The 27,814-nt window shown below is 52.2% G+C and overlaps 1 protein-coding gene across 4 annotated transcripts in view; it reads left to right on the forward strand.

Moving 5' to 3' along the window:
* Positions 1 to 27,814, forward strand: part of LOC112118437 (pleckstrin homology domain-containing family A member 6) — a 90,461-nt gene extending 62,647 nt beyond the window's left edge. For 2 of the 4 annotated variants that reach the window (XM_024216745.2, XM_024216750.2), the window contains 15 exons: positions 2,840 to 2,920; positions 5,536 to 5,604; positions 7,062 to 7,142; positions 7,843 to 7,992; positions 9,411 to 9,506; positions 11,748 to 11,859; positions 12,603 to 12,742; positions 17,968 to 18,097; positions 19,112 to 19,221; positions 20,104 to 20,286; positions 21,118 to 21,282; positions 21,795 to 21,928; positions 22,361 to 22,503; positions 24,655 to 24,778; positions 27,618 to 27,814. In XM_024216745.2, the coding sequence (XP_024072513.2) occupies positions 2,840 to 2,920; positions 5,536 to 5,604; positions 7,062 to 7,142; positions 7,843 to 7,992; positions 9,411 to 9,506; positions 11,748 to 11,859; positions 12,603 to 12,742; positions 17,968 to 18,097; positions 19,112 to 19,221; positions 20,104 to 20,286; positions 21,118 to 21,282; positions 21,795 to 21,928; positions 22,361 to 22,503; positions 24,655 to 24,770 (1,710 nt within the window). In that variant the 3' untranslated portion in view covers positions 24,771 to 24,778; positions 27,618 to 27,814. The remainder of the gene's footprint in view (positions 1 to 2,839; positions 2,921 to 5,535; positions 5,605 to 7,061; positions 7,143 to 7,842; positions 7,993 to 9,410; positions 9,507 to 11,747; positions 11,860 to 12,602; positions 12,743 to 17,967; positions 18,098 to 19,111; positions 19,222 to 20,103; positions 20,287 to 21,117; positions 21,283 to 21,794; positions 21,929 to 22,360; positions 22,504 to 24,654; positions 24,779 to 27,617) is intronic. The other 2 variants (XM_029912299.1, XM_029912300.1) reach the window with 1 other exon arrangement.

Below are 27,814 nucleotides of genomic sequence, written 5' to 3' on the forward strand. Positions count from 1 at the left end.
GCAGAAGTCTGTATTTCAATAGGGAAGCTGCTCCAGAGCCAGAGTCCTGTATGCCCATCGGTAGAGTACTCCCCGAGGTGTGTCTGTCTGGCTTGGAGCGGAGCCAGACATGAGCGAGGAGAAGGCAGTAAAATAAAACGCTCTCCAGATTATTTCACATCCATCAGCAGCGGGGTTTCCTCTCGTGAGTTCTTTGAAAATGCTCCCTCAAAGGCTTACTGTCTCCTCCTTCCCGACTGACCTTTGGAGAGAATAATCAAGTGTCCCTTTAAAGCACTGTTTGCTTCTTTATTTTCTCATTCCCTGTTTGTCTGGGAAGCTGGAACGGAACATCTTAGGCCTGGTCTACACTACGGGATTAATTCGGATTTAGCAGCGTTAATTCGAATTAACCCTTCACCCGTCCACACTACAGAGCCATTTAGTTCGAATTAAAGGGCGCTTTAAATCGATTTCTGTACTCCACCTCGACGAGCGGAGTAGCGCCAAAATCGATTTTGTTAATTCGAATTAGGGTTAGTGTGGCCGCACACCACCGAATTAATGTGGTTAAAATAAATGGGGTAGTGTGGCCACACACCACCGAATTAATGTGGTTAAAAACCGAATTAATGTGCTTAGTGTGGCCGCGCACAATCGAATTTATACAACCTGTTTCCCAAATTCGAATTATCTAAATTCGGATTAATCCCGTAGTGTAGACATACCCTTAGACATGATCCTCAGCTAGTGTACGCTGACGCAGCGCCATTGGCTTCTGTACAGCTACGCCCAGTGACATCAGTTGAAGATCTGGCCCTTTGTGTGCTAAACTGACCCCTACCCTTGTGTGGGTACTGGCGGAGCGTGAAAGGAAAGGGACAATGGCAAGATTTTATGGTGCAGAATTAGATCTCCTAATTGTGGTGTTTGTCTGGTTGTTTGCAAGTCCCTTTAAATGCTGGTTACATGGGGATCCCACTCCACCAAAACAAACAAAAACATTAGTGCTATTTGTAATTTTGAAAAGAAAATAAGTCCCGGTAGCCAAGTACTAATGACCATCCCTACAATAATAAGCTAGCTTGTGCAATCTTCCCACAATACGCGCCTATGTGGTGGGTAACCCTACAGTCACAAACTGGTGGGTGAAACACTACACTTGCAAACGGGAGTCTGCCAAGCTTCCAGTTTGTGCAGCCCTGCAATAATGAACCAAGTTATCCTCGCCCTAGGGAGAGGGGGGAACCCAGCAAGATAAGAGATTTCAGTTTTAAATTTCTAAGCGGTTGTTATGAACAACTGTAAGAATGTCGTCTTAAAGAATCTGGTGCATGTACTTTTGCTTCCTTTTATTCTATTCAGTGGGACTATCAAGATATCCCCTATCTAGGTGTTAGCAGCATCATTCTGGGGGTAGTATTTATTTATTACTATGCTCAGACCAGCGGAGGGCATATTAGAACCCATTTTTTAATATGTAGGTCTGACATAAATGGTGTCTTTGTTTATCTTTTTATTTCACAATTAAGACTGGTGATTTTTAATTTTTTTAAAGGAATATGTAGAATCCTGAGACTCTTGCTCCCCAGATGATAATACTCTTAAAGCTCCACAGGCTGAATTTTAGGCCTAAAATTCCTTTCAGCTACTCCTAAATAGTTCCAGCGTTGGGATCTGACTCTCTTGGATTCAGTCGACATGTCCGTGACTGAGTTGGTTTCCATGTAGCAGGGTGGAAAGGCTTGTTTCTGCCTCGCACATCTCAACTCTCCATTCATTCAAGGCCTGTGGGGTATAGCAAACACTGCAATATAGAGCAGACTCCAGCTCTGAGGGCAGGGCGCTTCCTTCTGCAGCGCCACCCAACGTGCCATCTTGCCCCCAGGCAGACCATGGACAGTGAGCGATGGGGTGGGGGAAGTTAGTGACATAGGTGTGGTACAATACAGGCTTTCCTTACCAAGAGACCCTGAAAGATTCCCCGTCGTTCATGGGCGTTATAACCCTGTGCAGCCTCTCCAGCACTGCAATAATACCCTCGCAGTAGCGTAGATATTAATGGAAACAGAGCGGCCGATCCTGACCTTTGGAACTAGAGCCATGGGCTGATGTGAGGTCAGACCCTGCTCCCGAGTCCCGATGTAACTGTTCTCTGGGTGCATTCAGCTCAGCAGTGAAGAGAGAACTCTGGCTCCATCCTTAGCTCAAGGCTCTTGGAGAGAAAGTCCCTGGGCTCCATCTCTGTTGAGGACCTTGGGGAGTCTGTCTTCTCACGGTGCGAGGAATAGCTGCAGACCATGAAGTCTTGTGTCTAGACTCACAGCATGGGGAAGGAAGTACGTCTGCAGCCTCCTGTCTTTGTAGAGTAGATCCGGGAGGCAGGGGAATTTTAGTGACCCTGTGGGACACGTGCCCTTTGGTCTATCCCCCAGGACGGTGGCTGTGCAATGCGCCTTGGTGCCAGGCTTGCCTCTTTGTGGACAGTAGGGTGGCCTTCTAGACCAGCTCACTTCTGACTGGTGAAGGTTTTCCTCCGTCTCTCCAGAGCTTTGGCTGGTGGCCAGGCGGGGAGCAGAGCTGACTGCATAGAAACTGGGCAGCGATGGCCCAGGTGCGCCAACCCTGCAAGGGGCTGAGCACCTCCTGTGAGGTCCGGTTTGCTCCTGGCGCCCGTCCGCTTCCAGCAGAATTGGTGGCGCTCAGCACCTTGCCGCACGAGGCCTGAAGAGCCCTGTCCAAAGCCTCCCTAACCGATGCCGAAGATCACCCCGTACGATGTCATGAACGTTCATGCTGGAACCGAGGGAGAATCCGTGTCTCTGCTGACGTCTGAAATTTCCTTCCTTGTCTGTCGCAGATGAGTGAGAGCGAAACTTTGATCAGTATGGTGAACAGAATGGTGGAGAACTCCTCCCCTAGGGCCCAGCTGTACATGCAAGTAAGAAACCACAGCAGCTCTGCCATCAGCAGTCCCATTCCAGCTGCTTTTGCATGGCAGACCCATAGTCCAGCCTCCTCCCACGCACGCAGTTCATTCGGGAACGCGCCGCCCCACATCTCCGCTCATTGCAATGCCTCATCCGCCTGTGATAGCTCCATCACAAGCTTCGCTGGGACATCCATAAGCCATTCCAAAGCCTACTGTCTGAAGGGACATAGGAAGTCCTGAGTTCTAATCTCCCTCTCCCATCAACTCCCTGGGCAGCCTTGGGAAAGACACTTACCCTCTCTCTGCCTTGCAGCTGCCATCTGTAAAATGAAGATGATAAATACTTTACATGTCTATGAGGATTAATTAGTTAAGGACCCCACCGCTGCTGGATATCAGGTTTAGACTTGGGGGCAGGCACTGTCTTTTTGTTCTCTTTGTACAGCGCCTAGCACAGTGGGGTCCTGGGCTGTGACTGGGGCTCCAGTGCACAACAATAATGCAAATAATAATAACCCAGGGTCTTCATCTCCAAAGCATAGTCCTCTGTCCTTTGAGCTGGAGGAGCAACCCCATTAGCTGGGAGCAGAAATCGGCTTTTATCCTTTCTGAGCCACCAGAGGGGGGATGTGACACACCCAGCAAGCATGTTACTTCTGCACAGTGCTTTGTATACAGAAAGTGCATATAAGAACTAAGTATTATTATTGTTTCCTCCTGTAATTCCAAACCGCAAACGCACGCCAACCAGGACCCATTCATAAAAGTCACATCAAGGAAAGCTTAGCATCACCCATTCATGTTTTCAAAGCCTCATTCATAGATCTGCCATCTGTGTTAACCGAACTCACTTTTGCTGAATGCTTCCGATGTATATTTTCCAGACGTTTGTACAGAACACAGTGGGCTGTTGATGGACATAGCAGTGGTCAGGCAGGACCTTAGGCAGGGCATTGGTCAATGTATGTAGCGCTAGCGCTGCACTGGACCCCAGGGCTGTTCTGTTCAGCGGAACCTCCTGGTTGTCTCTCTAGGTGGGCTGTTGGGCATTTTATGCTGCATCGCACTGAGGAAGGGATAGCGTTGGATGGAAAAGTGAAGAAGTTTGTACCCAATGTGTAAATGGAACGTGCCCCCAGCTGGGAAGGAGGGTGCAGTCATGGAGGATTGAGTACAAGCCTGGGACTCAGAGGAAGTCCCACTGGCTCTCCTGTCCTGCTCTGAGACAGCAGGCTCCCTTGGGCCAAATCCTGATCTCGCAGGATCAGGACCTATTTGCAGCTGTGGATCTCTTAGACAATGAATTGAAGTCTCCTCGCATCCCGTGTGCCGCCCTGGGGAATCACCATTACTCTAGTTTTCCAAGGGAAGGAAAAGTTTTTTAGAGTAAACGTTTTCAGAAGTGCCCACTGACTTTGGGGCCCCATGTGAGACACCTTAGGCCAGCTTTTCAGAGGTGCTGGGCACCCACCAATCAGTTTAAGTCAGTGGGAATGGTGGGTGCTCAGCACCCTGTGCCAATTAGGCCCATAACGTCTCAAGTTGGCCACCCAAAACGTGAGGCACCCAAAATGAGTGGCTGTTTTTGAAAATGTTGTGCCTTGATCTCTCTGCCTTAGCTTTCCCATCTGTAAAATGGTTGTAGTAAAAAGTCGGGGAGCTAAAATAGAAGCACCCCAAATAAAGAGCCTAACACCAGCAGCTCACTGAAAGTTAGCCCTCAGTGGGGAGTGTCAGTGCAGTGTCCCCCAGTGACTGCACCAGCTGTTTCTTTTGGTCTGCTGTTGTCCGCTACCCCTTAGCCCATCCCTCCGGTGACGATCAGCTTGTCTCAGCCTCCCATGAAAGGGGCACTCCGAGACCTTATTCAGCAATTTCTTCTTCCCCATCCCTCTTGTAAGCTACATGCTGAGTCTTTATCTCCTTTTAAGCACACACTCACCCCAGCACCTTCCTACGTTACAAGTTCAGGCAAGGCCCGGCCTTGAGGAGCCCCCCCTCATCTAGAACAGCTTCGTTCTGAGAAACTGAGGCACATTGTGACAGCAGCTTCGTGCACGACGGCCCCCACAAAGGCACCACACCGATTTGCACACCCAGCTCCTCTGGCTGTGAATGGAAACGGGGTAACTGCACGGGCAGGTGGCTAATTACTGTTGTTCACAAGGCCGCATCTAACCTGTTTACAAATCCAGGCCCCCGATGTGGTTAAATCATGGAAAGCCTTTGCTGAAGGGGCTAGGAAAGGAGCATTTGCTTGGCAGTTCTCTTAGTTTGTATATGGAGGTGCGGTGCTTTCTTGGCTTCTCCGGGACTAACTGGACACTCAGCAGGCATTTCTAAGCCACTATCCGAGCCCAGCTGGACTGGGCTGACTCTGAGGAATTGGGTGATCCTTCTAATCACTGATGGCCAATGCTCTGCATGTGCACACCCTTCACCTCTCATTATTACCCCCCAAGTGTTGTGGGGAAAGAGGACTAGGTTGGTAGGGAATGGGGGACGGTTGGGCTGGAAACCTTTCTCAGCAAGGGCTCCAGCAGCCACCTTGGCTCTCCCAAGAGGCTTGTCATGATGTGCTCCCGGCAGGAGGGAGCAGCAGTGACTGGTTCCTGTTATTGCAGGTGTCTCCCTTCCCAGAGGCCTACAGAGAGACTCTGCACGCCTACAAGATAAGCGAGCAAGACACTGATGTAAGAGCCACGCTCTCTGCTTGCTTGTCCGCCCCGCCCCTCTGCTGTCACCCACCCATCCTCCGCCCCTCAGCAGCTATGCCTTCTCCTGCCCCTTTCTGCGATGTTATTTATCATTGGACGAACATCCTCTCTCATAGCAGAGCTAGAAGGACGCGGGCACCATCAGTATCGTTCGCTGTCACTCACTCATGTGGCTCGCTCGTCCTCTCTAGTTCTCAGCTTCCTTTCCACTGCATCCCTCCCTGCTGCTGTGCGTGTAATTGTGTGTGCATCCTGTCTGCTCGGCTTGTGTGCTACCTGCGTGGGTATTTGCGTAGTAAATGTCCCCTGGAAGATTGCAGCTTGCTGCAGGTCCCCACTGTGCAGATCCCAAAGGGATTTCCCCTGTACCCTGCCCACCTGTGACACAATGACGTTGTAAATAGACAGTGGCCCCTCCCGTTGCTAGAGGGGCTTTGCCCCATATCTGTGGCCTGATGAGTGACCCTGGAAATGAAACTCAGTTCCTAGGAAGCCCAATGGATCCTACTGACTTTTCATTTTCTGTGCTGCCAAGTGTGACTGACCCATCTGCTTCTGAGCTGGGGAAAAGGGGAAGGGGCTCACTGAATGGAGGCTAGAAATGAGATACTGTAGGGTCTCTAGGCTATAAGCTAGCGTCATAGAAGATGTATCTGGTGCTAAACTACTGTCAGGAGGACTGGGGGGCCAAATCCTCGTCCCAATCAAATCATTGGGAGCCACTGACCTGACTGGGATCAGGGTTTGGATCTGTGCCCTGCCTTGGTGAAGATACAGACTCGCTGATCTACCATAATGAGCCTTCTCCATCCTTAACTGTGCACCATGGCGTGATGGCAGAACAGACCCCATCTCCCCTCTCCTGTCAATTATCCACAGCTGGCTTAGCACCAGGGCTCTGAGGTCTGTGGTAAAAGCCAAGGAAGGGCTTCCACACTGAAGGGCTCCAGGGGAATGGGGCTGGGAAGAGGTGCAATCCCCATCCCTGTGCGGCTCAGCACCCCCGTCGTGGTGGACTCCCCGCAGTCGGGCTGCAGAGGGACTTCTGCCAAAACTACAATGGGGGGTACATTGGCCAATCAATAATCAGATGTGCAGAGATCATACAGCACCTTGGGGCATGAGGAAATGTGTGGTGTGGGGGAGCCCCAGCCTTCCAGCCTGCCCTGAACAGCCTTAGTTTCCAGCTGATCAAATGCCATTAAAATACCCAGCCCTCTCCGTTGTTTGCCCAAAGGCTTTAGTGATCTCAAGACAGGAATGGGGAAGCTTAGCACGCACCAGGCAGTATTGCAGCCCAGAGCCTGGAAGTGGTTGTTACTGGCCAGGCCAGCTTTGTACCTGACCTGATGTCCCTTTACACCTTGGACCCCGGTGCCCCTTGCTCTTCATGTTCTCCCCCCCTCCCCTTTTCTTTCCTTGCCCGAGGACAGAAGCTGCTGGGAAAACTGTGTGAGCAAAACAAGGTGGTGAGGGAGCAGGACAGGCTGGTGCAGCAGCTCCGAGCCGAGAAGGTGAGTGGCTGAGGGAGGGGAACGGAGCAGGCTGGTTCCTACCACCCTGGGGGCACCCGAGTGCTGGGGCTAGCCGTGCCTTCTGTTGGTGAGCATTGCACTTCACCAGTAGCAGGGTTGTAGCTGTTACCTGGGATCCCTACGCCATCCCCCATGGTGGATGGATGAAGCACTCAGACCTCCCGCCAGGGTGGGTATTTTTGCCCGGGCGGTTACACAGCGCTAGTGGCTTTCAATTCTTACCTGGCCCCCATCACGGTAGAGTCCCTCTTATGGTAATTATGGTCCCCTCCTGATACTACCTGGCAAGAGGGCAAGTGTTCTGCCCACGTTGCAGATAGGGAACGGAGGCGCAGTGAGGCCAAGTGGCTTGCCTGAGGTCACAGGGAGACTGTGGCAGGGCTGGGAAATGAACCCAGATCTCCTGAGTCCCAGGCCAGTGCCTTAACCCTGCGATGACCAACCTCCCTGCTTGCAGGGCTGGGCATTTCTGGCTGCCTGCAGCCCCATCCCCAGGTCAGCCAGATCCGCTTACCCGCTGGCGTTCACCAGGATGGGAGCATGGTTACCCACTGACCATTCTGCTGCAAAAATGGCCCTTTCAGATGCCAACCTCTGGGCTTGCCAAGGCTGAGCGCTTTGCGCGTACGAGGGGAGGGAGGCGATGAGGGTTTAATGACCATCTTATCCCTACCATTAGGAGAGTCTTGAGAGTGCCCTGATGGGGACCCACCAGGAGCTGGAGATGTTCGGGAGCCAGCCAGCCTACCCTGAGAAGCTGCTGCACAAGAAGGAATCCCTCCAGAACCAGCTGATCAACATCCGGGTGGAACTGTCCCAGGCCAGCACGGTAACAGACACTCCTCTAGCCGTCGGTCCATGAGACTGCTGGGGACCCCTCCTCCTCCTGGGGGTGTCATGGGGACCCAGACTGGCCCAGTGCTTCAATTTCCCCTGTGCCCTGCCCGCAAGTGAACCAATGACATGGTAATGGCCAATGGTCCTCAAGTCACTAGAGAGGCCTTGCACTATACCAGTGGGTTGGATGGGGCACCACACGCCTGGGCACTTTTTCACTGTGGGGAGGATGGGACGCAGGAAGAGGCCCATGTGTCCTGGGCTGCAAAGTGCCATGCAGATTTAACTCATGCAGTGCCATGCACCCCCACTATGCTGCTTCTGAGGGGAGCAGCTGCCCGGCATAGATCCTGGCGTCTGCATGCTGCCCGTGGGGCAGGGACCTTGCTCAGCAGCAGCATGAACTGAGTGGATGGAGCCTGGTTCTCCAAAGGAACTGCCTGGGCAGCCTGGCTATTGCTTTCCACGAGGCTGGGGCTGTGAGTGCCTGGGAGACCTGGCACTGGAGGGGGGAATGTCTCTGCCACCTCAGCCGGGTGGGGATAAATCTCTTCTCCTCTTTCCTCTCCTTTGTCTGTGCATTGCCCCCTTCTCTTTTTCTTTCATTAAAAAAAGAGGAGGGGGGCAAATCCCATCATCCCACTGTCAACTGAGACATCTTGTACAGGGACAAAAAATATTAACCCCTGCAGCGCCGAGCTGGGGTGCCAGGGAGCAATATTTTGGGTTCCCACTTGCAGTTTGCATTCCTTGCTTTTCTGCACTCCTGGTTTGCCTTCCAACCCCTGATCCCTCATGGTGCAATACAGTCATCACCAGCTTCTCTTTGCTTCCAGCACAGGCCCTGCCAGCTCCAAAGGAACTCCGGATTAGGGATGGCCACAATTCCCTGGCTACCCAGGGGCTCATTCAGCACAGACAACACCTGTCACTACATCCTGCCTAATCCACTATTGCCACCATCTCTCCACCAATCCCCTCCCCCATTGTCTGCTGTTCCCTGTGAACAAAGCCTCCCTACCATTTTCTGTTGCCTTCCCCTGATATGCCCCCTGGCTCACATGCCATTCACAGCCAGGCCTGGTATTTCCAACAGGCAGCAAAGACAAGGGATGCCTTTCCCTAGGTGGATTGAGTTGAGCATCCACTAGGAGAGGGTATGGGCTATGGCCTTGCCGGCCGTATCCTAGCTCCATACTCAGTCCCGTGCTATGACACACATGCCAGGGCCCACCCGCTGCCCAAGCTCCTCTTTCTCCAAGGTGGGGATCCCCCTCTTAGCAGCCCATCCTGGCTCTGGCAGGCTGGTGAGGGCTGTGTGCTGGCATCAGGCTGAGTATTCCCTGTGCCCCCCATGGACACAGACAGACAAGTTGATTTCCTGATGGAAATGTTTGCAAATCCCTACAGGCCTTGGCCAACAGCACCATAGAGTATGAGAACTTGGAGGGCGAGGTGTCAGCCCTGCATGATGACCTGTGGGAACAGCTGAACTTGGACATCCAGGTGAGAGAATGGGACTGTGTCCTTTCAGGCCAGTGCTAGTGAATCCAAGCAGCCTGGGATCAGGCGGGGCGTATGGAAATGGAGATCTCAGCCATTCTGGGCAGCTAGACCAGTTCACCAGGGCCTGATTCTGCTCTGGGGTAAATCAGGAGTAACTCCATTGATGACAGTAGAGTTCTCCTCTGTAAAATTGGTGTAAATAAGAGTAAATTCTAGCCCTAAGAGCCCATGACTTAGAGTTTTTTGGTTTCTGTGGGTTTAAGTCACAACTTCAGGACCTGCTTTTCAGAAACCTTCATGTGCAAAAACAAGCGCGTGTTTTTTGGTGCATCTAATTTGTGTGCACAATTATCACGCCTATGCAGGCAGCCACACGAATTATGCAGAAAATGGCCAGTTAGGTGCACAAGTGGCGGTGCAATTACTGGGATTACATGTACAAGCTCAGTAACTGCCTGTGCAAATTAGGAACGCAAATGCACGTGGAGTTTATGCACAGACATTTGCACACGTGGTTCTGAAAATACAGAGTCAAATTCTCAGTAACCAAGGGTGTAAATCCAGAGTAATTCCGTTGAATTCGATACTCATTACTCCATATTTACGCTATGTAACATTGAGCAGAATTTGACCCCTAGGTCTTAAAATGACTTGGGATTGACTAATGACCTGGGGATAGATATTCAGCAGGGTCAAAGTACACCCCATCCAAAACTATCTTTCTAAAGCCAGCCCAGTAACCTTCCTTCCTTCTGCTTGAACCATGTCAGTCATCCTAGACTGAACCCTACTCCTTTAAAAACTAATTGGTATATAACCCTAGGTCAGCTTCTTCAAGCTTGGCCTTTGCCTCTGTATTAAGCAAGCTCTGCCTCTTTGGGTAATTACTCACCCTTCCGTTCCAATAATGTATTTATTGGGGGTCTGTCTGCTTCAGAGATGGAGCCAAGGTAAACTGGGCATCAGCCTCCCTCACTATAAGGTAGAAGTGGCTGTGCAATAACACTTAAACAGAGCGCCATGCAAATATTACCCAGTCTGTCTTCGCAGCTGCCCCGGCAGGAAAGCAGTGTTATCCCCGGGTGGCCGAGGGGGAAGGCAAGGCACAGCGAAAACGGGACTTGCTTAAGACCGCTGAGCCAGTCAGTGGCAGAGCTGGGATTAGAGCACAGGAGTTCTGAGTGCCCCAGGACACTCACCACTAGGTGGCACTTACCGTCTGCTGTTCTGTAACGAAGCGGGAAAGGCCCAGGGTTACCACGAGGGGATGAATTCACAGGATAATTGTCACCTGCTGCTATAGAAATGCCTTGGCAGCAGCATGAAGGAATCTTTGCAAGATAAACATTGAGGTGGACTCTGGTGGGGATTGAGGTGCCTAGCCCCCATTGATTTCAATGGGAGTTAGGTGCCTAAATACCTTTGTGGATCCATCCCACCCTAGCTGTTCATTTTCCGAGCAGGTGACTGATTCTGATGCAAGGTTCTAGTTCAGGCCCCCTATGTCTGTGACACCAGACGGGGGAAAGGAGAGGCCGGTAGTCCTGGCCTGTCTTGCCAGTGCCCTGGTGAACAAGCCTATTGCATACTTCAGCCATGCTGGGGCCAGTTTCCCCTGCAAAGCCGTTCATTATTCAGTCCTTGCTCATGCCACCTTTCAGTGACTTCTGGGGCCACATCCCTGCGGGTCCCGTTCCTTGCTCAGACACCCCCCTCAGTGATGGCATTGGGAGCTCCCTCTGAGTGACCCCAGAGTGAAGGCCCCACGGTTTGGCGCTACGGTATTAGTGGGCAGGAGGAGGCGCTGGGTATTTTTACTGTAGAGCGATGAGGTCAGGGACACAGGGTCAGTCAGGCCTGGCCTCCATCCAACACTTAAATCGCCTAGCTACTTTGCTCGGGGGTGTAAAAAATTCACACCCCTGAAAGAGGTCGTCAAGCCGACCTAAGCCCCGGTGTAGACACCTCTAGGTGGGCGGACAAATTCTCCCTGCTACCGCTTCTCAGAGGGGTAGATTAACTGCGGCGACAGGAAAACCTCTTCCATCGCTGTAGCAAGCCCCCACGCTCCGGCGGCACAGCTGCAGCACTGTAGCCAGGCCGCTCTTGCAGCTGTCACATAGACCTCGCCGCAGAGGGCAGGTTGGCTGGGCCGTGCCACACCTCTGTGGCTCGGGGTGGCTGGCTGCCAAGTGCGGCGCCTGCCAGCGGCTCTGACTCTCCGCACCTTGGCCCTTCCAGAACGAAATGCTCAATCGGCAAATCCAGAAGGAGATCTGGCGCATCCAGGACGTGATGGAGGGGCTGAGGAAGAACAACCCCTCCCGGGGCACAGACACTGCCAAACACAGAGGTGAGCGCTGACTCCTCCCTACCCAGCATGGGTCTGCCACTCCCTCCCTCTCCCTGGCCTCGGAGCTAGAGGCCGCTGGCTGCCCGGGTGTCTCAATGCACCTGTCGTCCTCCCCGCTGACACAGTCACACTGCTTCGTATTGGCTCAGAACGTCACGTGCACCTGGCACTCGGCGGCATTCCAAGCCTGCTCCCGGCCCTGCCACTATGTCGCTTTCCTGTGGCTGCAGCCCGCAGAGGGCAGGAGTCCTAAGGCGAGCCTGGCTAATGGAGAATCTCACATAGCAAGGGGTCTGTGATTTTTTTTTTTGGAGCAAAAGGATGTGGGTTGCAGCCCTGGTGCCGCATTAAATGCAGACCCATTGGCGGCCATGGTATCTGGCAGGGTCCCTATGGCAGGTACCTCTAGTTTCTGTACTTCACACACACCTGGCCTCTCTAGACATCCCTGCTGGTTCTCTGGACGTCCCTCTGCTGCTTCTGCCTGAAGGTGTCTGCTGCATGTGCCGCTGCCTGGCTCCAGCTTGCTCTGGATAAGTCCAGGAGAGAGAGGAGACCCTGTATAGATACCTGCACCAGCAATGACCATCCTGGGCACATTGGCCTCTGGCCTGGTGTCGAATGCTGCTCTGAAGCCCCAGGCCCTGGTTCATTGGCCCCTTCCCTGCTGTGCCAGCCCCCCTTGCTCAGTGGGAATGAGCTGCACACTCACTTCCACTCTCTCCTCTCTTGTTTCTCCGCAGTGGCCGCTGGCCCCTCTGGAACGTACAGCTCCAACAGCCCTGCTAGCCCCTTGAGCTCAGCCAGCCTCACCAGCCCACTGAGCCCTTTCTCCCTGGTGTCGGGCTCACAGGGGTCGCCCACCAAGCAAGGGACAAGCGAGGTGAGTGGAGCCGCTGTTGCATGGGGCTAGCATATGTAGCCCTGGGCAGGAAGTGTCTGTGGCTTTTCTCCTCTTGAGATTCTCTTTGCACCAGCAGGTGGCACTCCCGGCTTTCTCATCCGATGGCGCGGGAGAACAACGTGAACCGTGGGTTCTAACTAGAGCTGGGATCAGGCTGCACAAGTCAGGGCCAAAGTGGAGGTGGATTTGGACCTGGGGCTTTGGTTTGGCCCATTGGGAAGACTGGGGGAGGGTGGGACGTGCAGATTTTGGGTGCAGACTTGGGTCCGGATGCCCTGAAGTCCTGGGGCATGGAGAACCAGGGTTTTAGTGCAGCCCATTGTAAAACTGGGGCCATTTGCAAACTTGGGACTGGGACCTGGGTTCCCGCTTTGAACCACACCAAAGGGGACGGATGCCTAGACCTGGGGACTGGGCTCGGGCCCAGCTCTAGTGAAACCCTAGAGCTGCATACAGCTCATCCGTTTCCCTTACTTGGGTTTTCCCAGACATTCCCATTGTTCTCTGCTCTCCTAGTTTGGGCTTGAGTCTGGCTTTCGTCAGAGCCCGTCAGACAAAGCCACGACAGTGGCTAGATACCACCGTGTTGGGCACGTTGAACACTCCCTAGGTAGAGAGGGAGGAACTCCGAGTTATGCTTCTCTCTGTGGTTCAGCTAGTTTTGAGGGGCTTCTCATTGGCTGCTGTCTGCCCAGCTGGTTCCAAAGATTCACGGTGATGCGGAACCAAAGGGCAAGCGCCCAGCCTCCGAAAACGGGAAGAATGGCCAGGGCTGGGCGAGTGGACCCGCTGTGTCCTTTCTCTGGGGGGCTCATTCCCAGCAGCAGGTGGGGTTACGCTGCCTGGCTCCCATTGGCGTAAACACATGACGTCCAGGTAAGTGGTCCCTCTGTTGAGAGCTGTGACGTAGCAGGGGCTGCTGGATGGGTGGGTCTGGGCCCTAGGCTGTTGGGGCGAGTCGGAATTGCTGGGTCCCAGAGCGAGTGCTCAGCCTGGAGGGGTGGGACCAGCGGTACTCCCTGGGCTCCAGCTGCCCTCACCCTGGGCTCAGTGCCTCTGTTTGTCTGTCTCTTGCTAACTGTCTTTTCCTTCCTGTTCTCTCAGTTTCTCTGCTGTTGCGCCTAACACTCTGGCTTCCTCTCTGCCCCAGGAACCAGGCCCGCCTCGACCTCCCCTGCCCAAATCGTATGTCCCTCTGGAGTCTCCTCCGACTGTTCCTCCGTTCCCTAGCGAGAGCCGCTTCTGGCCATACTCTAACTCCCCTTCCTGGCAGCAAAGCGGCGAGGCGAAGAAGGGACAGGTATCCAAGCGCCTCCAGAGCCGACCTTGGCATCCAGCGGCACGCAGTATCCCCATCCCCCACTGGGAACAGGAGCCAGCTAGCGGGAGAGCCACGGGGATAGCTGGGAGGGGGCAAAGCAGAGCTGACCCTCTCCCTACACCTGCAAACGCTGGGGCGGTATAGGGAGCAAGCTGCCCCCAGGGAACAGACAGGGAGGGGCTTAGCTCCGTGACTGCCCTCAGCCAAGCTGGAGAAGCATGGCATACCCTGGGCATCCAGACCCCCAGCACGGGCAGGGGCTTTCAGTGCTTGAGCCCTTTCTGCAGCCAGGCCCTGTCAAACGGGAAATACTCTAGATTCATGCAGGCATTTTAAGGTGGGTACTGTAACTCGAATCCCTCCCCCTTTGGGGAACTTAGTGAGCTCTGCCCCCTTAACGGCTTATTGGCTGGCAGCATTGTTTCATGAATAGGGCACTGGCCTGGACTAGTTCTGTTCTGTTCTGTTCCCAGCTGTGCCACTGAACATGGGCAAGTCACTGCCTCACTCCGTGCCTCAGTTTCCCCATCAGTCCAATGGGGGGTAATGATGCCCTCCTTTGAGATCAGTGTATAGTGCCACTCACCATGCAAGAGCAGAGTATTCTCATTGTCCGTGGAAATCAATGGTCCATAAAACATTGCCCAGAGAGTGCACGCAAGCCCGTTTCTGGTAAGGCCGTTAGGCTAAACTGCTGATGGATCCATTTGAACTGGGGTGACTGATGCTCAAAGACAAATACTCTGAAACCCCCTTAAAGCCAGTCTCGTCTCAGTGTGGAGAAGGGGATACTGTGCCGGCCACTGAGATGCTGTGAAAGCCAGGGTGCAGGGATGCAACCATTATGAGCCCACCACACGGGGATAGAGGGAGAAGTCCAGGGCCTCTTGCTGGCCTCACTGTGATTCTTGCTTGGGTCAATGTAACACCATTGATGTGAGTAGCCAATTTATTTCTGACTGACACTAGCAGGAGAGGAGACTCAAATGTGCAGCGTCACACGCTGAGCAGCCTGGTTCCTGTTTGCTTTTCTCTTCCATTCTCCTGCTGGCTTTCTTTACTCCAGCCTGGATAATTGCACTTCCCATTGTTAGCTGCAAACAAGCACTAGGCTGGAACGAAGTAATGGTACAGGGCCTGATTCTGATCTCATGCCAGCATAACTGCACTGACGTCGGGTGCGTTACTCCTGTTTTACACCCACATGTAAAATTCGAAATACTCACTCGCACAAAAAAAGCACAAGCATGCATGTAGCCAAGTGATCTCACACGCGCGAAAGGCATGCTAGTGTGTGCGGCTGGATACTTGGGCATGCAAAACAATGCCCGTGCACCATCAAGTAACAGCATGAACCAGCTAGTTCATTGTGAGTGCAGATAAGTGCATGTGCATACAAAGATTGCACATATAAATGCAAATGGGCAGGGAGACGACTTTTTGCGCATGCAACTGGGTAGCTGCACATATAAAATAGGCGGCTATGCGTGCAAACAGCTATCTGAGCTTGCAGTCCGCTGTCTAAAACGTGCAAACAGTTCCCTGGTTGCATGTGCAATCCCTTTTTTGGGAAGGGTGCAGTTTACTCAAGGCAAAGTTATTTGAGAATTTGCCTTGTGATGGAACTATTGGGCCCACAGTCTTTACTGGTGTGAACCCGTTGAAGCCAGGGGATGAATGTGGCCTATTTAAGTTCATCACAGGATCTCTTTGCAATATTTAATCTTCCCTGTGGCCTCAGCATTTTATGTCACGAACGGGGATTCTTAAATAAGAACCACAGTGGACTGTGGGGGATCCCGGACTCTTGGGTTCTGTCTCCAGCTCTGTCATTGGCTCGCTGGGTATGTTGGGGCCAGTCGTGTCCCCGCTCTGTGCTTGGCAAGTGTCTAACAGGGTTGTTAATAGAGCTGGCTGGGAAAGATAAGAATATTTTGTACAAATATTTGCAAGGAAACAATGTTTCCATTTCATTCAAAAATTTTCCTTAAATTTTCTGTTGTTTTTTTTTTAAAATTTAAAATTATGTTTTGTTTAGTTTGGGGCGGGGCAACCCCATTTTTAAAATTTTCCCCCCCCCCCCCCCCCCCCCCCACTGAAATAACAGAGGAGGTGGGTTGGGTTTGGTTTGGTTTTAAAGAAAGAAAGAGAGAGAAATGAAGGAAAAACCTATTTTTAAACTTTTTTGTTACCTTCCAGTAGAAAAAAGGAGAATTGGGGGGGGGGGAATTCCCAGCAAAATGAAATAAATTTTTTTGAAATTTTCACTTGGAATTTTTTCCTTGAAATTGTTTTTCTTTTTGGTCAAAATGTTTTGTTGAGAGAGGAAAAGATTTGACCAAAATGAAAATGTTCTGATAAAAGGGTGGTTTCAGTCAAGAAGCCTTTTTCATTTGGGGAGTTTTTGGATGACAATGTTCCGAGATGCGCTCGTTATGAATGCTGGCCGCTCTGAGACTTAACTAACCCTCATGAAGCTGACTGAGGCCCTTGGAAAGGAGACAGGGTTTTAGAGTGACCAGACAGCAAGTGTGAAAAATCTGGACGGGGGTGGGAGGTAATAGGAGCCTATTATAAGAAAAAGACCCAAAAATCAGGACTGTCCCTAAAATATCAGGACATCTGGTCACCCTACAAGGTTTCAAGGAGGTGCTGAGCTGGGGCTGAGGGTGGGAGAGGATTTGGTCCAAGTGGCTGATGTAATGGTTGCAACCCCTGCTGGCTCGTTCTTCTACACCCATGGCCTACCTTGCCCACTCCCCCATTCCTGCTGTATTCATTGACACACTGCACCAGATCTTGTCCACGGGGAATGTTGTCTGAGCTGAAATGGAAGCAGGAGGAAGATGAACTTGAGCAGGTTCATTGCAGACATTGTGGGAAGACGGGTAGAGGAATAGACCTACAGGGGAACCCTTCTCTGGGCCCCTGCTGCTCTTCAGGGTGTGGTGGTCAGAACCTTATTTTTCTAAAGCTATGTGGCTCATCCGTGCAGCCTCCTGTCCCTGCTTTGCAGACTCATGAACTTCCCAGACTGGGGAGCAGGATCCAGAGTTACTGGCTCATCCAGCCTGAAGAGCCCAAATCACTTGAGCGTCTCCCAGCTCTAGTTCATGGATCACCACATACATAAGCTTTGGTTAACCATCCCTGTGGTTAAAGTGTGGGGTCTGGAGCGCAGCAGCCCAACCCAAATCCCGCTGGAGTTAATGGGAGTCTTTCCACAGACTTTAGTGAGCGTTAGTTCAGGCTTTCAGTCAGCAACCTCGGGCTGATGCACGGCCCGTGGAAATCAGTGGGAATCTTTCCATTGACTTCAGAGGGCTTTGGGTCAGATCCCAGGAGACTACGTCCACATTCCCAAACGCAAAAGAAAAATAGCAAAGGGTCTGACCATGGGGCAAACGTGTCTCGTATTTCACAAGGTGAGCAAAATATCCTGCACAAACTAGTTCAGTCACGATCCTGCCGAGAGATGGGGCAAGGCCAGGACAGCTGACCCCGACCCACCGTAGCCCCAACCTTCAACGCTTTGGTGCAAATGGGTGTCCCAGACCATGCCTGGTTATGGCTCTGCAGCTCCAAGCCCAGCCTGGATTTTGTCTTTCTCTCTGTCCAGACGACTGGATCTTGTGCTTTGAGTGTGTCTGGGCTGGGGGGGGGAGGGTGTTGATCAAAATGAAAACCTGCCTAGGTGCCTCTCCCGATTGCTATTTCGTTCGTGTGTGTGTGTTTCGGTCTTTTCTGTGTGTCCTCTGTGTCTGCTGTCCCCCGGCTAATGAGTGGCAGAGGTCCGAAGGCAAGGTGTCTCCCCAGCTGCCCTGCCAACAGCTCCTCCTGAACGGCTCAGCTGCTCACCAGCAAATCCGCTCTCTTTCCGCAGTCCAAGTCCAGCTTCGAGCAGAATAAGAAAGAGGTTCATCGGAGCTCTGCCCCCATCCCACCCACAGAGGCTGGGCTCATGCAGACGAGGCAAGAGCTGGATGCTGAGAAGCAAGCGGCTCTCAACAAAGGTACCTTCCATGGCCTCGCCATCTCAGGGCGGGCGGCAGCTCCTCTGTCACCATAAATAAAGTCCAGGCAGGGGAGATCAGGGCTGGAGGCAGTGGCCGGTAGAAGCTCTGGATGGCCCCTGAGGAAGGCTTCACCACTTGGATTTTGGGGCTGGGGATCTCCCTATCAAAATCCATGGTACCTTATCAGTGCAGGGCACAGTTTAAGAGGATGCAGTAAGCTGGGTTCGGAGCTCACTGGGGCCATCTGCTTGCACCCAGTGGAGCATGCTACCGAAAAGCAGGGAGGGAGTTGGGAGGAGACTATTACCCTAGTATTTCCTCCTGCCCCTCTGGATAGAGGCTATTCCACCCGGCAGCACCTGGGAGAGTCAGGGTCCTGTCACCAGGCCTCCGGGATGCCGAGGTCCCTCCATGTCTGAGGACACTCCTTCAGGCTCTGCGCCTCCATGGGGGCTCTTTGCTGCATTAACAGATCAGCTCCCCAGCCCTTCCCCTGCGTGCTCCCCTGAAGCACACAGTACGATTGCATTGAGCTAGTAATCCCAGCAGGCAGTTGGAAGTTAGGACTCCTGGGTTCTATTTCTGGCTCTGCCACTGACTGACTGTGTTACTTTGGGGTGAGGTCACATTCCTGCTCCATGCCTCAGTTTCTCCCCTGTAAAATGGGTTTAATAATAATCTCTTGGGGTGCTGGGGCTGTGAGACGCTCAGGGGAAAGGTGTGAGGGAAGGGCCATGCGTCCTTCCTTGCGCATTCCCAGTGCCGAGTGGCCCGGCAGCACTCCCCTGGAGTACACAGTGAGTACGCAGCCACCCCCCGCCAGCGGCGGTGTGAGCACATCCTCTGCACCCAGCAAAGATGAGCAGTGAAGAGAGAGGGCAGGGAGCAGTGAACCACCCAGGCAACCTTCAGCTCAGGGGAACTCTTGCCAGGTCCCAAACCAGCATGGGGCCCATGGGTAGCCAACTGATTTGGGTTCAAGCATTTACCTTCTCTTCTGCTTCTCCCCAGTTGGCATCGTTCCCCCGAGGACCAAGTCTCCCACCGATGAGGACTCAGCACCCACTTCGGGAGTGATCAGGAGGAGCACCAGCAACATGTCCAACGGACTGAGCTCCCGGGTAGGCTGCGGCTCTCTGCTTTGCACGTCACTGGGGATCCTGGGATGGGGGGCAGGGCCCGGGGGGGAAGTAGAGGGGATGCAGGGATGTGGATCGGGGCTGGGGTAGGAGATGGGAGATTGTACAGGGTGCTGGAATGGGCTCCTGGGAGGTGGGACGGGTGCAGAGGTGGAAGAGACTGGGATAAAATAAAGGAAGCCCATAGGAGGTGTCTGGCTCACAGCCCATTTGCCAGCTTCCCTGGAGCATTCAGGAGAGGGACTGTGAGAGGCACAGGAGTTTGTCTGAGCTGTGTTGACCCAAGGAGGTGGTGTTTGAAGCCCTTTGCAGGAAATGCCACCTGTGCAGAACCCCCGGCTTCCCTAACCGGATTAGCGTCTGCCTGACCCTGCAAGGCCTGGGAATCCTTCCCCCGGATATTGAACTTGGTCTGAATGTCTGAGCTCCAGTTCAGTGTCTGTCTGCGCCTCCCTGGCTGCCCCACAGCCGAGCCGGGGCTTCTCCGTCCCGCTGTGTCCCACCCACGGTGCTTCTCTCCTGACCAGCCCTCCCATCCCCACCAACACACACCGCTCTGCCAGTGCCCTTCAATCCCAACCCACGGCCCCCTGCTAGCCCAGCCCTGCGCTCCCCTCCGCCACAACTCTGCTGATGCTCTTCAGTCCAGCCCCCGTGCTCTTCCCATCCTGGGCTTCCCAGGAACAGCTGCTGAGACACTAATTGTCTCGCGTAGAAACCTTTCCCCTAGACAGCAAGCGGAGAGCAGCAGCCTCATGGCATTGATGTCCTATGCCACGGCTGAACCCACTACTGGGGGACACTAGGGTCCTAACCCACGCTGCGGCCCTTCTGTAACCATGGGGCTTTTTGGATTCTCCCCAGGAGAGGCCAAAAAGCGCCGTGTTCTCCAATGAGATGAAGGCAAAAATGAGCGTGGAGGAGCAGATCGACCGGATGAAACGCCACCAAAGTGGATCCATGAAGGAAAAAAGGCGGAGTTTGCAGCTCCCAGCCAATCAGCAGCCAGACGCTCCCAGCACGAAGGCACCCGCGTCATACAAAGTGGTAAGGTCTTCCCATGGCAGTCGTCAGGTTTGGGAGTGGTATTTGCATTTATCCCACAGGCCTGCCTCAGAACAACATCTCTGAGCTTGTCCAGTCCCCGGGCTCCTCTGGGGTTTCTGGACCAACTCCCTTGGCGTGGATTAGTCCCTGCCCTCTCCCGGGAAGAGGGTTTTCAGATCCAGGATTGCAAGTCCTCCCTTGACCAAAAGGCCCTGTTTGGATTTGCCTGGAGGCAGTCTGGTTTAATGTCTAGAGCGCTGGACTGGGACTTGGGAGACCTGGTTCTCTTCCCAGCTTTGCCACTGGTCCACTGAGTGACCGTGGGTGAGTCACTTCCCCTCCCCGTGCCTCAGTTTCCCCATCTGTAAATTGGGGCTAATGATACTGTCTTCCTCTGAAAAGTGCTTTGAGATGTACTGATGGAAAGTACTGCAGAAGAACCAGATGGTATAGTTATTACTAAGGCTGGGGCCTGTGATGAGTCAATAGTCAGATGTTTGGGGGCATGAAGGGCAAAACCGGTGGGGCGTGAGGAAAGCCCTTTGTGGGGTGCTTGAAGGAGGTGAGAGATGGGGATATAGGGAAGTGCTTACCAGGGGAAGGCAGGTGTGGGAGTCGCTCTGAGGCTATGGTGATGGGCTCGGATGGACGGACAGAACGAACCCTGGGGTTTCTAGAGGAGTGGGTGAGGAAGGGGGGGCAGAGGCCAGCGAGACTGAGCCAGCTCTTGCATTTGTGAGTCCTGCGCACCCTCTCTGTGAGCCAGCAGGGGCGTGACCCTGCTGGCGGACCGTCCTGGCTCTGAGGTGGCAGCTCTGTGGCCCGTTCCAGGTGCGCCGACACCGCAGCATCCATGAAGTGGACATCTCCGACCTGGAGGCAGCGCTGCGCACCGAGGACTCTGGCAAAGTCTACGAGACACCGAGGGAGGAGATCGCCCGGCTACGCAAGATGGAGCTGGAGCCACAGCACTATGATGTCGACATCAGTAAGGAGGTGAGGCCTGGCCCCACTGGAGCAACACACCTTAAGGATGGCAATGGGGGCAGGTTGCTATGGAGACCGTGTACATGGTGGGGGGAGACAGCACCTCTGAGATGACATGGGCCCAGGACAGGCAGGAGAAAATGGTGCCTGGGCTGAAGGGACAGGTCCCTCTAGGCATTTGTCTTGCCCGGGCTCTTATGTCCTATAGCCTGGGACTGGGGGCTGGAGCAGACACCAGGGCTGGGCACTGCACAGAGAAGAATGCAGTGTAGGGTGGGTGTCATGTGGGTTCTGGGCCAGGGATGGGTGTTGTGCTGGTTCTGGATTACAGAGAGTTGCTGGAGCAGGAACTGGTGATATATGGGTGTCCTAGCACAGGCTGGGTGAGCCCTGAAGGAGGGACTGGGGGCTGGAGAAGGGACCGATGCTGGCTGCTGTGCGCTCCTCTATGCGTGCAGTTACAGAATGCCCATGTTGCCTTCAGACCCCTGGACTTAAAACCTGCTTTTGCCTCCTTCTAGCTCTCTACCCCAGACAAGGTCCTCATTCCGGAGCGGTACATTGAGCTGGAACCGGACACCCCACTAAGTCCTGAAGAGATGAAGGAGAAGCAGAAGAAAGTGGAAAGGATAAAGACGCTCATTGCCAAATCCAGGTGATGGTGCTGTTCTGTGCCCATTTCAGCACCGGCTGTGCCACACCACCGCCTCCTCCATCGTACCTTCTCTCTCGTGCCCGTGTCTGACCTTCCACCCATCCACTACAGCCGCTGTTTGTCTGTCCGCCCTCCCTCCGTGCACCTGCAAATCCATTCACTTAGCTATGGAGCCACCTGATTCATCTATTCATTTGCCCACTAACTCATTAAATTCCTCGGCCATCCAGCCATCCATCTATCTGCCATTCCACTCATGCATCCACTCCCCCTCCCCTCCACCCATTCATCTCGTCCACCTATTCTTCTACCTGCTCACCCTGTCGTTCTGCCAGGTCACATCCCGCATCTTTGTGAGCACGCCCTGTATTTCGGGCCGGGCCATCGCTCTGGGGGCAAGGGGGCGGTAACACCAAACTCTCTCTGCTGCAGCTTGCAGAATGTGATCCCTCTAAGCGAGGGAGAGGTGGACGTGCCCCAGGATGCAGAAACCCAGCTCCAGGAGCAGGAGAAGAGGATAGAGATATCCTGCACCTTGGCTACAGAAGCCTCCAGGCTGGGCCGCATGCTCTCCGGTAAGGCACTCAGGAGGCAAAGAACTGCAGTTTCATGGTAAAAAAATGAGGCACAGGAGATGCCTAAGTCAAGAAGGGGCAGACCAAAGCCAGGTGGGTACTAATGACATGGACAATTCCTAATGATTATGGATTTACCTGCATTAAGGGCAGAAGACTGAACTCAGGGTAAAATGAGTGTTAGGGATGACCAGGCAAGGCACCTGGCAGGAGTGGGGTGTAGGCAAAAGGCGAGATATAGTGAAAGGGCCTTTAGAAATAAGATTGATAGGTACATAGGCCAAGATCCTCAGCTGGTGTAAATTGGGGTAACTCCCATCATTTTGATAGAGCCATGCCCATTTGCACCAGCTAAGAATCTGGCCCACAGAGGCAGATCCACCACTGGGCTATTCCATTTTCCTGTACTGAAATCAGTGGAGTTACACCAGTGTAAAACTGAAGTAGCGCCATGGTAGATCAATCCTGTCGACTCCCCCCCGGCAATTCCAGTAATAACAACGGGTGTGACTTGCCTCTCCCCCCTGTGTAAATCAGGAATAATGCCACTGAAGTCAGTGAAATGACACGCATGTAGGAGCAGAATCGGGGCCCCTGTATTCATACCATATGCACATATGTAATGGGCCAGATCCGCAGCTGTGGTAAATAGGTGGAACTCTGACTCTCAATGCTGTCCTTGGTCATGCATAGTACTTCTGTGAACTTCAACGGGCGTCATCCATGAACAGACAAGGGCAGAGAATAGACAGTAGAGCAGTGGCTCTCAAACTTTTGTACTGGTGACCCCTTTCACATAGCAAGCCTCTCAGTGCGACCCCCCCCCTTATAAATTAAAAACACTTTTTTATATATTTAACACCATTATAAATGCTGGAGGCAAAGCGGGGTTTGGGATGGAGGTTGACAGCTCGCAACCCCCCCCATGTAATAACCTCGTGACCCCCTGAGGGGTCCCAACCCCCAGTCTGAGAATCCCTGCAGTAGAGGGTCTTGTTCTCCTTTCACTTACAGCGGTGAAACTCTAGTGGGCCAGATCCTCCGCTGGTGTAAATCACTGACGTCAGTGAAGCTACACTAGTATACACCAGCAGAGGATCTGGCCCATTGATGTCAGTGGAGTCGCACCAGATTTTTACTCTCAATGCTTGGTGGTCTGCACCTGTCCTCCCTGGGCTGACACATCTTATTTTTGCATTGGCACTATTCAACCGTGAAGCTTTTGAAAGCTGCAAACCCTCAGCTCTTGCCGCTGAAGCACATCTGTGCCTGGAGATCCCTGCTTCTGGGCTAGCCAGCTGGTGACTACAAAGCATTACTCACGCGGCAAAAACTAGATGGGAAGATGGGGCAGCCTCCAACGCATGTGGAGATGATGAGCGATGTTGGATGGAAGGGATTGTGCATGAAGAGAGGGAGGATGGCCCAGTGGTGAGGGTAGGGCCGCCCTTCCTGACAGGAATGTTGTGGGGATATTGTGAGGCGCTCAGATAATACGGCAAAGGGAACTGTGTATGTAGCTAGACCAGACTAGAATATGGTGTATGTTGGATGGAGGCGGTTGGGTTGGGCATCTCTCTGGAAGGGCCTGTTTCCCAGGATCTTCAATGGAACAGTGGCATTCTGCAGGGGCCTTGAGTAGAACCAGCTGAAGAAAGGGATGTGTTTGGGGGGAAATCTTATGAAAAAAATTAACCCTTTTTCTCTGTCAAAAAATTTCAAAACTACATTTTTTGCAAAACTTGTCACAAACGTCATCCATCCTTTTCTGGTCAAAAAGCTTTGCGCTGTCTCGCCCCAGCTCTAGAGCAGACTAGGAGACGCCTGAGCCCTGGTGCGTGCAGTGCGTTGTGGGGGGCTGTACTAGCAATGGGGTGCTGTGGCCCATGCCCATCTCCCTGCAAATAGGCGCTGCCTCCCATCTTTGCCTAAGTCCATGAGGATCCCAGTGTGGAGCTCACGTGTGCATGCTGTGGGGGAACCATTTGTGTGTATCTGTTGTTTCTGACCATGCTTCCTTCCTCTTTTATATTCCCCTGTCGTCTCTAACCTCTCTGCCTTCCTCTGGAATTTGCTCCCTGCTTTGTCCTTTCTCCCCTTGCCAGCTGCAGCGCTGTGTTCTTCACGTCCTTTTCCCTTTCTTGTTTCCAGCTCAATGTGCCACCCCGAGTCCTCCCTCTTCCCCAGCCTCCCCGACTCCACCGACAAATCCCCTCTCGTCTGAGTCATCCCGGGTCGCCGACAGCAGCCATTTTATGCGTGTCTGAACCATGAAGTAAGCACCTTTTCTATTGTACTTCATCTCATCCTCTGTACATCTCAGCCTCCAGGGGTGACGGGGAGAACCTCACTCAAGAGTCTCCTCTTCCCATCCATTCATACGTTGCTTCTCACCGAGCTAACACTCTCCTCTGCCACGTTAGCCCAGTCTACTCCCATGGAACAAGCACAAGGGGCTTAGAACTTGAAACACTGAGGGTCCAGGACCTTGTTTTGAGTCCCTGGGTCAGATCCTCCACTAGGATAAACTGGCATAGCTCCACTAAAGTCAATGGAACTGTCCTGCAGGGTGGATTGATTTAAATCACAGTGATTTTAAATCACAGTGATTTTAAATCAACAAACCCTGATTTAAGTAACCAATTTTAATTTTTGTTTTGCATTTATACCTTTCAGTTATTTACTTATTATAAAGTTGATTCTCATTGGTTGGTATAATTTGGTACTTCTTTTTGCTAACCAGGATGTTACACTATATCCATACACATTTATTTTGAGCAGTTATATTGCTTACCATACGTTTATTCAGAATTGTAGTTTTTTATGATGTTAGGAAATGGGGAATGAAGCATTTCTTATGTACTAGATGATGATTCATTTTTACTCATGATTTGTGCCAAGCTAATTGGAGGAAAATTAGAATTCAATTTAAAAGCCACAAGAAGAACATTTAAAAATGTTTTTATTAGTTAAATAAGAGTACCTTGAATGTGCCGAATACGTAAGAAAAAAAGTTTAATAAATCAGTTTTAAATGCAAAACATGTTTTGACAAACAAAGGAAGCATCAACTGTAGTTAGTGAATAGCCCTGATTGCTTCTGGACACCTTGTCCATCATGATTTTAGAACTAGTAGATCTGATCCTCTTACACCTTGTTTTTAGTCATAGCTGGAAGAGGAGAGCAAAGTTGCGTGTTCTTTCAATTTCTAGTTGGTTTCTCAGCTTTGAATGCATTAGTCATTAAACTGAACTAACTGAATAAACTGAAGTGAAGAAAATAATATCTCTGCACCTGCAGAAGAGACTACTGCTGTCAAAAGCTAGTTTTGCACTTCAGGTTCCAGATGCTTAGCCAGTGACTTCAACCAGTTCAGTGCTTTGACTTTCTCTAAGAACTTCGGCAGCAAACTTGCACTGCTTGAATATTATATTTTTTATTTAAATTAAATTATTTGAATCCTCTATAGTAAGTTTAGGCCTGAACGTAGGTTGTCATAATTTCACTTTTAATTTTAAATACATTTATTTTTTAAAAGAACAATGTATTGAATTTACATTTTTAAAAAATTGATTTAAATTTTTAAAAAGTCCATTTTTAAAATCATTGATTTTTATCCACCCTGCTACACTGCTTTCCACCAGTGGAGGAGCTGGCCCCATCCCTCTTCGGGATCAAGAGTTTTCTCCAGGATTTCCTTCTGAGCACAAAGGAAAAGCTAATGGTGTAGCTAAGTTGTACTAAGGACTCGATTACTTGGTAGAATGCAGCCCAGCTGGATGGGAGCAGGTGGTTTCTGCCCATTCCAGGACTAAGTGGGTCCTGGCTACGCCAAAGCCTACTTTTGCCATGCATTGCATGGATGTTGTGGGCCAAATTCTCGCCTCGCTTAGATCCACTGTAAATTAGAAGCAGCAAAGAGTCCTGTGGCACCTTATAGACTAACAGACGTATAGGAGCGTGAGCTTTCGTGGGTGAATACCCACTTCTTCGGATGCATGTGAAAGCTTCGGATGTCACCCACGAAAGCTCATGCTCCTATACGGCTGTTAGTCTATAAGGTGCCACAGGACTGTTTGCTGCTTTTACAGATCCAGACTAACATGGCTACCCCTTTGATACTTGTAAATTAGAAGTGACCCCAGCGGAAAGCCAAGGGTGCAAATTAGAGGAGAAAACAGGCAAGAAAAATGACACATCCTGCACCGAGAGAGACTGGTTCCTTTCACTGCATAGACAAAGCCATGTAAATAACAGACATTGGGAATGATGGCCAAAAACCAAGGAGACAGGATGAGCATGAGCTCCAGAAACCCTTTGCCTCTAGGTAACAGGTTCAAATCCAGGCCAAGTCAGTAGTGAGTCACTGGAAGCTGGTACAATCTGGTGGCTGTGTTGGCCTGTGTGAGATGAGATTGGTGGGTTCTCAGTGCAGGTGCTAGTGGACACACAGCACCGAGCTGGCACTGACTTGTCAGCAGCCTCAGCAGAGATGTTGGGGACTAAATGGCCATGGAGACGGAATTCTCCTCCCATCCCTAGGGGACAGCCCTCCGGGGCTGGGCTGAGGCCCATTAGCAGGGCAGCGCGGGCAGAAAGGCTGCTTGTGCTGGACCTGCTCTGCGGATGAATAGTGGAGCCTATTTTCCATGGCTGTTGGCCCAGCTCCTGTCGCCAGTACTAGATTACCTCCAAAACGTCCCTAATTCTTTTTGGTGAAAGTGGCCAGTTACCAAACAGCCTTTTCTGCCCTGGGATTTTAGCCATAGGTGGAGCAGCAGCACTGCACACCCCTGGCATAGATACCCCAGCGCAGTGTGGTTTGCAGGGGTGCAGAGCCCCCTGGTTTGCACAGGTGGAGATTGTGGCGTCTCTCTGCTTACCCCGGCTTTGCATTTGTGCAGCAGTTGAGGTGACTGTGTCTGGGTCGAATCCTCAGTACAGACCAGGCCTAAAAAGGGTCATTTTATTTTTTTCAAGAGTGGACAAAAATCCCGTTTGCTCCTGAGCGTTCCTGCCCTGGGGCGTGAAGCAGGTGCAGCTCTGCCACGCTTCCCGGCGGTTAGAGGGCTCAGCTTTCTCACTCCTTCTCTCCTCTCCTCTCCTCCCTCCAGCACAAGCCCTGGCTGCTGTGAACGCTGTGAAGTTCCACGGAGCCACGTTTTAACACACAAACATGCGCGTCCCGAGTAGACAACCAAACCTTTCCTCGCTCATCGCTTTCGGTTCTCCCCGAACCCCTGCCACTAACCAACGGTGAGATCGTCCAGGACGAAGATGCTGTGCGTCGGCACCTGTCGCCAAGGAGAAC

Source organism: Terrapene carolina, unplaced genomic scaffold, assembly GCF_002925995.2.
Source record: "Terrapene carolina triunguis isolate 2854851 unplaced genomic scaffold, T_m_triunguis-2.0 Scaffold198, whole genome shotgun sequence".
Lineage (NCBI taxonomy): Eukaryota > Metazoa > Chordata > Testudines > Emydidae > Terrapene > Terrapene triunguis.